The following is a 12,821-nucleotide window of genomic DNA, read 5'->3' as shown; positions in this document are numbered from 1 at the left end:
TTGATTAATTTATGTGATTTTCGGAATATGATATTTTCATTTCATCATGGGCACACACATCATCCTGATATTTTCTTTATTTTTAGTTCTTATGTAGGGAAAGTTCTGGAGAAAAATTAAAATTTTTAAATAAATTCTCTTGACAAAAGAAAGACATGTTGACATGTGAAAGACAAAATACATTCAAGTGATTTTTTTTTTAACATTCACATCTACTTATATACAGATTTATATTTACACTATTATTATATACAGATATTTGTATTTTATAAAATATTTGTGTTTTTTAATTAGAAAAAAATGGTGCAAAAAATAATTTTCTGGCATGTCACCAGTTACGATAATATATATATTTACATAATTTTTTTATATACAGATATTTGTATTTTATGTATTTTAAGTGTTAAGAAAAAAAAAAAAAATGGTGCAAAATAATTTTCTGAGATGTTCATCAATTATGGTCAGCTAGTTACACATGAGACGCCTTGGTTTTCCTGAAAAAAAAAAAAAAAAAAAAAAAATTGAAATATATAAATAAATAAAAACAATTGCATGTTGTTAGATTAAACAGATATAAAAAATAGTTATAATAAATGTAGTATTTAAAATAGAAAGTAATTTCATTTAATAATTTCCTAATGCACAATAAAGTAATATTTTTAATAATAACACATTCTCGTTGAAATGATGTAAAATTAAAAAAAAAAAAAGTGAAACAACTTTAATGTTTTCTTTTTATCAAGTTAAAGAATGATATTGATTGGGAATGAAAATTTTGTGCATTAGAAAATGCTCACATGCATCTTGAAGACAAATTGAGATATTGTTACATATTAGGGTGTCAGTAGCAATTAAGTTAACTAGTGTAAATTTTGATGAGAGTCACATTTAGTGCATGTCAGGATGATATTAATCTGCGAAAAAGCATTACAAGAGGCATTACACCTAGAGATGGGTGACATAAGATTGAGACAGTGAGCAGAGATCAAACGCAGTAGACAAAACAGACTCAAACGTTGACAAATGACATCATATTTTTTAACTGAGAGATAAAATGCTTTAAGTGCAGTTCTCTCCAGGAAGTCATAAAACTGAGACGTGCTAATAATGTAGATCTAAGATGAATGTTACTTTGGTGTCTGCTCAACTGTGTCACTCATTTCTTACGTTAATAAGTAAATAATTATTAAGATATCATTAGTCTCTCTCTCCAGGGTAAATTCTCTTCAAATAAAACCTTGAAGAAAACTCAGCTAACATCTCCTTATGTCAATTTTTTCTGCATGAAAGAAGTTTTATTCATCTAGCAACATTGATGATGAATCACAACCAGAAGAAGGAAAATGAAACGAATCATGCAATGTCTACTAGACGTGACAGCAGTGACAAGAAAAAGTAGAAAGCACATAAAAGACGAGCACGCAGAAACAGTCACACGTACGTATGAAAAGGTTTGTTTGGTTTATTAATTGCTCATTAATGAAAACATTACAAAATGGCAAAAAAATTTTCAAAGAGGAAGACTGTGCAGGGAAAATCAATTTGAATGACCATCAGTATCGAAACATCGAATTGTCACAGATGGTGAGAATATTAAACATTTGCAAAGCTTTGTAAAATCCACATCCTTTGGAATTTCTTATTAAAAGCATGATAAATAAATCTTATATTTTTCAACATAAAGACAGTTTAATTTTGTTTGTCTACCACATGTAGTTACTCTATTCATATCTAGAGTGACGTTAATTTGTGGGAGGAGGGGACATTACTCTGCTCTTCCCTTATTTTGTTCTTTAGTTCTCACATTCTATGAGCAATGTTTCTGACAAAAAGGGAAAAATTGCTATTTTTTTAGGTCAGTAGAAAATCAATCTGGAGTTTACTTTAGACAAACTTGTAACTCTTGCTTCTCTTATTTTGTCCTTTATTCCTCACATTCCATGAGCAGTGTTTCTGGATTGGGATCTATTCATAACATTTATTGTTTGCTAGTTTTTGACCTTGAAGTGATTTTTTCTTTTTTTTTTTTAAAGTTCTTTACATGAAATGGTTTCATGCCTTGTCTGGAGTGATTTTCATTTAAAAAAGTATCTTTCCTTCTGTTATCCTTATTATTATTATATAGAAATACTATTCTTTTATAGAAGTAAAAGAGATTATTTTGCCATCTAATTTACATATCTGTTTGTGGTGTGTACAGACGTATGGAAATTACATGATGATGACGATATTAACTGCTTATAAATATTTCTATTCGATTATTGTATCACCCTTGTTCAACCTGAAGCATACTCATCCAAGTACTCTGGTTCATGTCATTTCGAAATATATTTGATTATGTTGGTCTATCTCCAAAAACCTTACAATAGATTGTAACATTTCTATTCTATGGTTATCCAGTGAAAACAGGCACCGTATACATTCTTATTGTACCTTCTTCGGACAGAACATATACTACACTTTAATCATATCCTTAAAGTCCAGAAAGTGAATTTGAATTTCATTTTAGACTAGAAATGGGATGAAATGTTAAAAATGACGTTCTTTTGCATTTACATCTTTAGTGATCAAGCAATCCAATCTTTAAAAATGGGAGTTGAGAGTGATAAATTGCCTTAGCATATTTATTCATAAATATATTAGAGAATGGTTGAATCAACATGTGAGGAATGAGAACAATACATAGGTTAGAGAGAAATAGGTAATTTGTTCAATTAATTATAAATTACAGCTGATTAGGAAAACTAATAAAAAAATTTATTTTCAAATATAAAATAATCTTAGAACATGGACTCAATTTTTCACAGGTTCTTTATATATATATATATATATATATATATATATATATATATATCTAAATAAAAAATACTTCTATGGTTGCTGCTTCCTAGATGTTAATCAAATGAAACTTCAATGTTTATAAGCTAGTGCTTGATAACATGCAGAGCTGTATTATAGTATAATTGTTTTTTCTACAAACATTAATTGCTACATATGTGCATACATATTTCAGACATCATTTTTTTCTCAAAATTCGGCTTCTTTAGGCTACTGGGAACTGAACGATGGCCCGAAGAAGCTCGATTTTGTAAAAAAAAAAAAAACAACAACAAAAAAAACAAAACAAAAAAACAATTGCAGGTGAAACATGCACATATATAGCCAGTAATATTTATATAGATCCAAAAACCTACATATGTATAAAAATTGTGTAAAATATTTATAAATTGAAGTAAAAGATGATAATTAATGCTTAGTATATAAAAATAATATCTTAACCTGAACCTGTTTAGTAATTTAACCAACAAACAAGGTTACAAGATTTTTTTTTTTTAATTAAACAGATTTAACAATTAGGCAACATCAAGTCATCTTGGCTGTCGTTGAGTCATAAACTAACCAAGTGATTTTCACTTACTTTGTTCCATATCCATTGATTGCATAGGAACATCTTTCATCAACGTCAGTCCATTGACCATCCTTGCCAGGTTCAGGTATGTTGGAGCAGGAACTGTGGCGTTTGCGTCCATTTCCCGGAGCTTTGAGTTTTACTTCTTCAACTTCATTGAACACCATCGTACAACCACCGGTCACTGTTGGAGCAACATTACCCTGAACAGAAAACATTCGCACATTAACAATACAAAGAAAGAAACCACATCCATTTCATATAAGATTAATAGAAATTTAATATTAAAACAACATTTCGATGCAACAAAATTTCTTTGAGATTATATTGTAGAATCTTGCTAAAAAAGCCATTAGATATCAGCAGTGCCGTGAAAAGGAATAAACACTAATTGTGAAAACAAATTTTAAGACGTTTTTTAAAAAAGGCCATCAGTAAAGGGTTTTCATTCATAGACAAAAGTTTTTTACAATGAAACATTTTACAAGGGAGTCACTGCTTATCAAGGCCTGAAGGCCACTCAAGGATAAGCATCAGGTGGTTGATGAGACAATACCATAATGATCAATAATGGTGGAAATTGGGTAGAACTTGATTTTTTAAGAGGATGATTCAACAAGAACTTGTTTACATTTACAATACACATGGATGATAAAATGTTTTGGATAATCACAGATTTCAAGGGAGTTCTGCTAAAATAATTATATTTCAAAAATCAAAGCACTTTATGTCCTCAAAATACCATTGTTTTGTTCAGAAATGAATATGCAATGATATCTTGGTTGTTCAACGTTTCCATGGTCTCTGACCATGGAAACGTTGAACAACCGAGATATTATTGTGTTCGAACCAAAAGTTGGAGATTTTCTTGCCTCGGTAGTTGAACGAAATGTCGGAATGTAAACAACCAGCAGTGTTCCCAATGGTCATGATACTTTTGAAGTAATGTGGCAATTCAACCCCACTCCAACGTTGCAACGCTAGTCTAAACTTTGTGATGAGAGTTATATTAAGAACAGCATCAGCATAACCTCATCGACAGTCTAGATGATGTCTGAGTTATTTTTAGCACATCAGTGTGGCACAGAACCACGCAATTCGATTGGTTGACCCCTTTTTTGCATGGGATGACACAATAAAAGACCTTGAGGTGTCCAAAAAAGTTAAAAACAAGGTCAGTAGACTTCAATATGATAAATGAAGTGGAACGACAATAATTAATTGCAAAAAAAAAAAAAAAAAAAAAAAAAAAAAAAAATTGTCGTTCAAATAATCGGTTCAGCATTGTGTAAAGACTTTAGAAACAAAGAAGAAATGGACATTCTTTTACCATTGGATAAAAAGAAAAAAGAAATAAAAGCAGTAAAACGAGTGCAAAACAGAAAAGTGCAAATGACGATTGAATTTAAAAAGAAACTAATAGAGAAATTTGAAAGAGGAATACACGTGTCAGCGTTTGCAAAAGAATATGAAATGGCAGTGCAATTAAACGTATAAAATCCTCAAAGTTTATAGATAAAAAGGAACTTTTAAACTCTGGAACCAATTAATACTATTTCAGTTAATTTAAAGAGGAAATATTTCGGTTGTCAAACATTTCAGTGTTCGAACAAACATGTGGAATGAATTATGGTCGAGTTCTGAGGTATCACTGTACTTTCAAATGAATTAATAAATAATAATATACATTATATATTTTAAGAGTTTTAAGCAAATAAATTGATAAAAAGTGGACATCATAAAACAGATTTGTAAATGCTTATATTGCGTGTTTTTATTAAGAATTTTGTCATTGAATTTGGAAACTAATCCAGAAGAGATGTCACTTTTAATAGTTTGAGGTCTCTGATTTTTTTTATTGGGTTAAAAAAAAAAAAAAAAAAAAAAAAAAAAAGACTTTAACATGACAAATATTAAAAATTTTGAAAAAAATTCTTCCAACATGCACTAGTAAGTATAAAACAATCTTTTTACTGTTTTTATCCATTAACAATATAATTGTATGTTGTTTTTTCTTGTGGTAGCTAGCAATTTAAAATGATGATACTTGATAGAAAAAACATCATTTCTATTGACTTTCGATGGAAAACTGTTTTGTAGTATTAGCAGCAGCAATATCACTACTGTAAATAACAGACATTTTTTTTTGTTGATTTTATTCCAGAATATTTTAAAAAATAATTTAAAATATGAATATAAAACGTTCTTACATGTTTAGCTAGAGCTATTTTGTTATCAGAATATAATTATTAAAGCTATCCCAACTTGCAATATTTATATGGTTTAAAAAAACGAGAAAATTTTTTTTTTTCTAAATGCATAACTTGCATGCGCTTTTATTCATTGCATTAGTTTGTAACGGTGAATTAAAAAGTGTTTTGTTTTGAACAACCGAAAATGTGAAATTATTTTTTGGTTTAGGTGTACGAGCCCCCCCCCCCCTTTTTTTTTCTTCCATTTTTGTCTTTTTTACAATTTTTTCAGTGGATTTTTATCGAATGGACACTAATCTACTAGATTATGAAAAAAAAAATCAATATTTAAATATATATATATTTAAATATATCTAGTGAAATCAAGAAATAAAGGTTTTAAACTGGAAAGTTTAAAAACAAAATAATGTGTCACTCAATAGAAAAAGGACATGAAATGAAAATAAAAATAAAATTCATTCAAAATTTGTGAAAGATGTTTTTTATATTTAAAATAGGTGGCCAAAAAAATACTTTGTACTTTTCCAACATGTCACAGTTTCTGTTAGAGTGACTTATTTTAAAATAAACTTTATTTTTATCTGTTTGTCTTAATTCTTGTAAAATTTCACACCTTCATTTACCTAAGCTTGCATATTTAAAAGTAATTTGATGTTCCAAATCCAAGCCATAACATTTTAAAAAGCCAATAATTATGAACCACTAACCGTAAATATGAGTGTAAAATGCCCTCTTAAAAATATTCCCTTCATCCTACCTCTAACCCTAAGTATGAATGGCAAACCTCCTTCTACAATCCTCTTTAACCCTAACAGTAACGCCAAGTCTGAGTGGCAAGCTCTCTATCAAGCAAAATTCCTCTGTATGCTACATATAAGTGTTTAAAAAAAAATCAATCTCTCCTTAAGAATACACAATTTATCTCTCATAAAAAATAAATTGATTAGAGCTGTATTATAGTATTTTTTTCTGCAAGCATTATTTGCTACATATTTCAGATAATGTTTTTTCTTAAAATTCAGCTTACTTAGGCTAGTGGCAACTGAACTAAAGACAATGGCCTGAAGAAACTGGATTTTGTAAAAAATCGCAACTGAAACATGTATGTACACATGTAGCTAGTAATGTTATATAGATCCAAATCCTACATATGTATATAAATTGTGTAAAATATTTATAAGTTGAAATAAAAGATGATAATTAATGCTTAGTAAAAAAAAATAATATTCAACCTGAACCTGCTAGCAAGGTCAGAAGATTTTTTTTTTTTAACTAAACAGATTTAACAATTGGGCAACATCAAGTTATCCTGCCTGTGATTTTCACTTACTTTGTTCCATATCCATTAATTGCATAGGAACATCTTTCATCAATGTCAGTCCATTGGCCATCCTTGCCAGGTTCAGGTATGTTGGAGCAGGAACTGTGGTGTTTGCGTCTATTTCCTAGAGCACTAGAATGGCCTCGACATGGTGAATTATTTTACATTTATGTGAAATTAACCCCATTCTAAATTCTAAAATTGCTTATAATTTCATTTAGCCCTAACCCAAAGCCAGAGTGGCAGGACTCCTCATCCTTGCATAATTGCAGAAAACCCCCTTTAAAACTACACATAAGTCTTTAAAAAAAAAAAAAAAAAAAAAAACCCACACACATACAGGTTTATCTCCCATAGTAAAAATGGTTAACTGCCCTAAAATGCCAGAATGACCCAAAATGAATCATTTTACATTAAATGTTAAAATAATTTTTGTTCATCTTTCATGAAAGTTTTTCAGGATATTCACATGTAATTGCCTAAAAAGGTAGAATTATATTTTGGAGAGATTGTCAGATGGGGTGGGGGGGTGGGGGGGGGGAAGAGTAACAGATGGTGTTAATCTACAATACCAAAAGCAATATTACAAAATCTTCATTTTTAAATAATCCTAGATTTCGATTTCAGTTTTTTTGTACATAAAATGCATTACAATTCAATTTTCAGTTCTCTAACTTTTCTGTTAATGGAAACCTGGCATTTTTAAGGAATTGCAGTAAATTTATGTGCATTTACTGTAGATCATTTGAAAACTAATAATTTTTTGACATTTACAATGGTATATTCTGATTCCTTGCGCAAAAATACACTTATATGGCAAATTTAATTGCTTAATCTTAAGCTTAAGATATAACATTTTTAGTGAAAAAGTAGTGTAAAAAATGTGACAAAACGCATATGGTCTTAAAGAGGAGAAATATATCCAAACATGCAAGGCACAAAAATAGTCATAACTTCCATAATTTTAATTGGATATTAAAAGAAATTCTTTCTTAGCTCATCAAGCTCATTCTATGCATGCCATTATTGAGGTATTTTAAGTCATTTAAATATTTTCACGTGTTTTGCTATTTACATTGGACTTGAAAACTACAATGTTGTAGTCAACTGGGAAGCAGCCTCACAGTATAGAGTTCCACGCGCGGGTTGTTCTAAAAAAGAAACTTTGTTCATGGAATTTGCATTCAGTTTTAAACACAGATAGACAGTAAGGGAAATTGTTGACAGGGGTTGTAAATAGATGGGTGTTTGTCGCAAATGTTTTAAGGTGGTGCATAGATTAAAGCTCAGTCGAGCATTTGCCATAAAAATAATAGAGCAGAGATACACTCACGTCTTCACTAGTGAAATATTTGTTATTTTTATTCAACAATATTAAACAGAGGTAGGAGACTCAGTTTATATTTCAATATGAAACACCTATTCATATTTGCACTACCAATTTTGTTAATATTTTGTTAATAAATTCTTAATCTAATATTCAATAAATTCTTTGAATCTTCTAGACAAAATAAGTTTCACTAAAAAAATTGCAATAAAAGTTTTATCCTATCCAAACTTGTTATTATCAAGAAAAATATTTTAATGAAAATAAACACGTGGTTTGAGTTTTTTTAATTTATTTTTTTTAGAACACCATCTATTTTAATAAGCACCAAGAGAAAAAAATAAATTCTTGACCTGCTTTCCAGGAAATTAGATACAAAGTCATGTGCAAGTTAGATGAAAGTATTTCTGTGAAATTAACTAAATTTGAACTTAGAACATCTAAGTTTTCAGTTTGTGTCTGTAACCACTAAGCCGCTGCCACCCCCACCTTCACTGCCAAAAAAAGATAACTCGTTACAACCAATCATGATTTTTATGTTTATTCTAGAATTGACTTGATGATGAGGAAAAATACATGCTCTTCATGAACTGTAATTCCAGATTTACTTCTTGATTTATATAGTGGTCAAAACGAACTTAAATTTTGCTTCACATAAAGATTGTAAAACAGTCAAAATAAGAGCCATTTATGAAGTCTATTTGAGACATAACATTTTTAAAATCTTAAATAATCAAAAAAAAATTGTTTTCACTAAATAATGTCTGAAAACATTAAATTAGAATCTTATTCACAGTTTTTGTGATGTGAACAAAGTAACAATTCTTTAATTCACTTAAATTAGAAATTGTTATTGATTTATATTAGTAAACTAACTATACACGGCACAATTACGTGGACACACCAGCTCTCGTCAGATCGCCAAGTAATGTTGAGCCTGGCCAGTACCAGATGGGTGAGAAGGCAAGGCGCTGTATGTACCGTGGAGTAACAATACCAGGTTGAGAAACTGGCATGGTCTATCCTCTCAAGGATAGATAGGTCTCTCTTAAGCCATGGTAGGCAACCCATCTCGTGATGGTGCCACGAAAAAAAAATATCCTTGATAGCTTTGGCGAAGCATCAAGTATTTTGAGCCATTAGAAAAAAATAATTCCACAGAATTTTTTTACGTTTCATCTGCGCCTACTGGCATTGGATGAAACAACAATCTAACTATGTCACCAATTTTTGGTTTATTTTTCTTATTCACCTACCTCAGTGATAGCATTTGATAAATCTTCTCATTAATTGTCATCGAAGATGAAACAAAGAATCTGTTAAGTTCTGGCTAGATTTTTCAGGGATGTGTAATCAGAGTGATAGCAAATTACTTTAGGAGTCTGTATTAGTGACAACTGATTGACATTGATGAAATGAGTAATATATGATTAAAAAAAAAAAAAAATGTCATGATGAAATTTTTAAAAATCTTTGTCATTATTAAGTAGTGAGTGTGTTTGTTAAAAAATACAAAAAAGATGATAATCATTTGACAGCACAAATAAGTTTCATTTTTTCGTTTAGAAACATTTTTCATTATGTAGAGATTTTGTCCATGGACTTGAAAAACGTGACTATCCTTGGTTCTTGTCAAGAATTCTTCCTATATTAAAAAACAAAAATAAAGAAAAATCTGTATGACGTATGCACTTATGAAAAAAATGAAAATATCATAATCCAAAAATCACATAAATTGATCAAGTAGTTTTATTTTTAAAGAAAATAAATTTTTATGAGTATTGGCAGAATGACTCTGTGATGCCATTTTGAAAAAAAATCTAAAAACAAGGGAAATAACTCAAGACCTGCAAGATTTATGATGTTTTGTGTCTAAGAATTAAACATGATTTTATTATTTAAAAATAAAACTACTTGATCAATTTACATGATTTTTGGAATATACTATTTTCGTTTTGTCATGGATATATACTTCATAGAGATTTTCTTTTTTTCTTTTTTTTTAAATGTAGAATGATTTCTTGACAAGAACCCTGTCCTCTTTAGAATCAGTTGTCAATAGAAAAAGCAAACACCACAGTTGTCATACTTTCTTTAGGATTTTCTAGTGACTCACCTTATAAAATTTGGTGCGCATCTCGCCATCAGAACCAATTTCTTGATGGTTCAAACAATATTTATTCACATCTTTTGTATTTTTTTCAGTCAACTTTGATACTGATCGTTTCTTCTTTAACTTTGGTTGAAGGACTGTCTCTAATAAATTAAAAAAAACATAGGCTTTAGAAACTATAGAGCAATAGAAAAAGTAAAAATAAGGAATAAAACTATATTATTCAGATTAAAAATGATAAGAGCGAAACAAAGAATAAAACAAGTTATCTGCCCATGCAATCACTACTCCTTGAATAATGTAAGCAATCATTAATTGTAATTTTTGTTGGATTTTTTGAGAAAATATATATTAAGTGTATGCTATCAAAAGAATTGTTGGATCAGAGAATAGAGAGAGAGAGAAGGGAGGGGGAAATTACAAAATAATGATCAAATAATGTAACAGTATTTCCAATTCAATCTTATAAAGGTAGATTGATCTTTGAAAAAATGAGATTTTTAGAATTTTCAAATATTAATGAAACTGTTAGATTATAACAGATAGCCCTCTTCTCCCACACCATATCTCCCGTTTCCTTGCTCACACAAGGTCAGACATATTGTTCCTCCTAAAAGGGGAGGTACTGCCTGGAAGGATGGTTTTATGACAACAGATACTACACTACCCACCTCTTAGTCTAGCATTGAAAGATAGTAGTCTTAAATATTTAATTAAATATTAAATGAATTGGGTATGTAAAGAGTAATAGTATAGTTTCGACTTCAGACAGTTATCAAATCTCCTTATAAATATAGAACACATATTGGAGAACTAAACGTGTTTTGAATTAATGTGGTATTTTATAGTTTCTGTAATAAATTATTCAACAGATAATGGGAGTACAAAGAATGAAATAAATATTATATGGTTCATATGTGATCAAGATGGGTAGCCCTGGTGGAAAGATATGATGCAAATGATAGTAGTCCCCGATTAATTTTTTTTATTTGTTGACTTCAACTTCGTTACATTCACTGTCTTTACCTACCTGCTTCATATCAAATTGTAAATTCAAGTTGAAAAAATATTTTAAAAATAAATGCAATTATGATAAACTAAACAGTTTGCAGCAAACTTTAAAAAATGTTTTTTTTACTCTTGAGCATTCAAATAAGTTTAAAATTCAGATGTTTTTGAAGTTAACCCTAATTTACCATGAATGCGAGTTGCTAATGGCAACAAAAATCTGAAATTATAATGAATTTCCCAACTTCAGAGACGGTCATGACCACCCCCCTCAATTTTGAGTGAAATAATAAATAAGGACATTTAAATGGAAATCTGCTTATTTTTTGGTTTATTGAACTTCTAGATAGTACAGTTTGGAGTATAAACATTTTTCAAAAAGGACATGATTTCCACTTTTGCATTTCATCTTGATCTATTTTTTTTTTTTTTTTAAATGGACGTGAAAGGTTTCACATATTACAAATTTCATAAAAATAGAATTTCTTTGGTTAAATCTTGCTATAAAACTTTTGGTACTAGTGCACTTACTGATCCGTGCTGAAATAATAACATTATTTAGAAAGCCATTCTTAACATGGGGAGAGAAGGATGTTTTGTACCTATTCTGTACTTTAACCTTACAATTTAATAAAAACGGATATCATAAAACTTTAATTAAACTTGAAAATACTATTTTAAAAAAATAGCGCAGATCAATAAGTGTACTAGCACTAAACTTTTCAATAAAATAAATTTTTTTTTAAATATCCTAAAAATATTAAAATAAGAAAAAAAAAGTGGAATGGTGCTTTTTCTAAATTACAAAAAAAAAAAAAATTCACTAACAGGCAGAAAAATTTCATCCTTGATAAATTCAAGAATTCTAAAACTGCAAAGCCAAAAATAATCACTAAAATATTTTATTTTAAAACCTGCAAATACATTTTACATAAAAACAACACATGGTCATTTAATATTTATTCATACACCTTCATTTACCTCAGCATTAACCCTGTCTAGGTGTTAGTCAAAAAGATTGGAATTAGGTTCCAACTTTTAAAGAATGAATGAGAGTTCTTGGGTTGGTTATTTTACAAAACAGTAAAATGAGTAGATTTAGTTCACAGAGGAAGGCTAACAAAAACATTGAATGAAGTGATAAGAACAGACTTGAGGGAAAGATGGACAAATAAAAACCTGGCCAGATAGATGTAAGTTAGTTTGGAAGTCAATTTCTGAAAGCTATACAACTTTGCCAACATGTAAAACAAATATTTGATGATAATTGCTATGGTGGGAGTACTCCTTAGCCAAAGTATTAAACTAATTTGGAACCATGTTATCAAATGTGCTTTAAAAATTATAATTCTTAAAAAAAAAAAATTCTCTGTATCTATAAAAAAATCAAATCAAAAATGTCCAATAAAAATTATGCAAAAAATCATTAA

General features: G+C 29.3%; 1 protein-coding gene across 1 annotated transcript in view; it reads right to left on the bottom strand.

The window, feature by feature from the left end:
- Positions 1–326: 326 nt before the first annotated feature.
- Positions 327–12,821, bottom strand: part of LOC145290658 (kinesin-like protein KIF23) — a 118,656-nt gene continuing 106,161 nt past the window's right edge. Inside the window, exons 21-23 of the mRNA XM_080136501.1 lie at positions 10,387–10,526; positions 3,419–3,612; positions 327–494 (exon numbers count right to left, since the gene is read on the bottom strand). Of these exons, the coding sequence (XP_079992627.1) occupies positions 470–494; positions 3,419–3,612; positions 10,387–10,526 (359 nt within the window). The 3' untranslated portion in view covers positions 327–469. The remainder of the gene's footprint in view (positions 495–3,418; positions 3,613–10,386; positions 10,527–12,821) is intronic.

Source organism: Euprymna scolopes, chromosome 2, assembly GCF_053919585.1.
Source record: "Euprymna scolopes isolate OS-2025 chromosome 2, ASM5391958v1, whole genome shotgun sequence".
Taxonomy (NCBI): Eukaryota; Metazoa; Mollusca; class Cephalopoda; order Sepiida; family Sepiolidae; genus Euprymna; species Euprymna scolopes.
The sequence above is the reverse complement of the archived record's forward strand: the minus strand, read 5'-3'. Positions and strand labels throughout refer to the sequence as shown.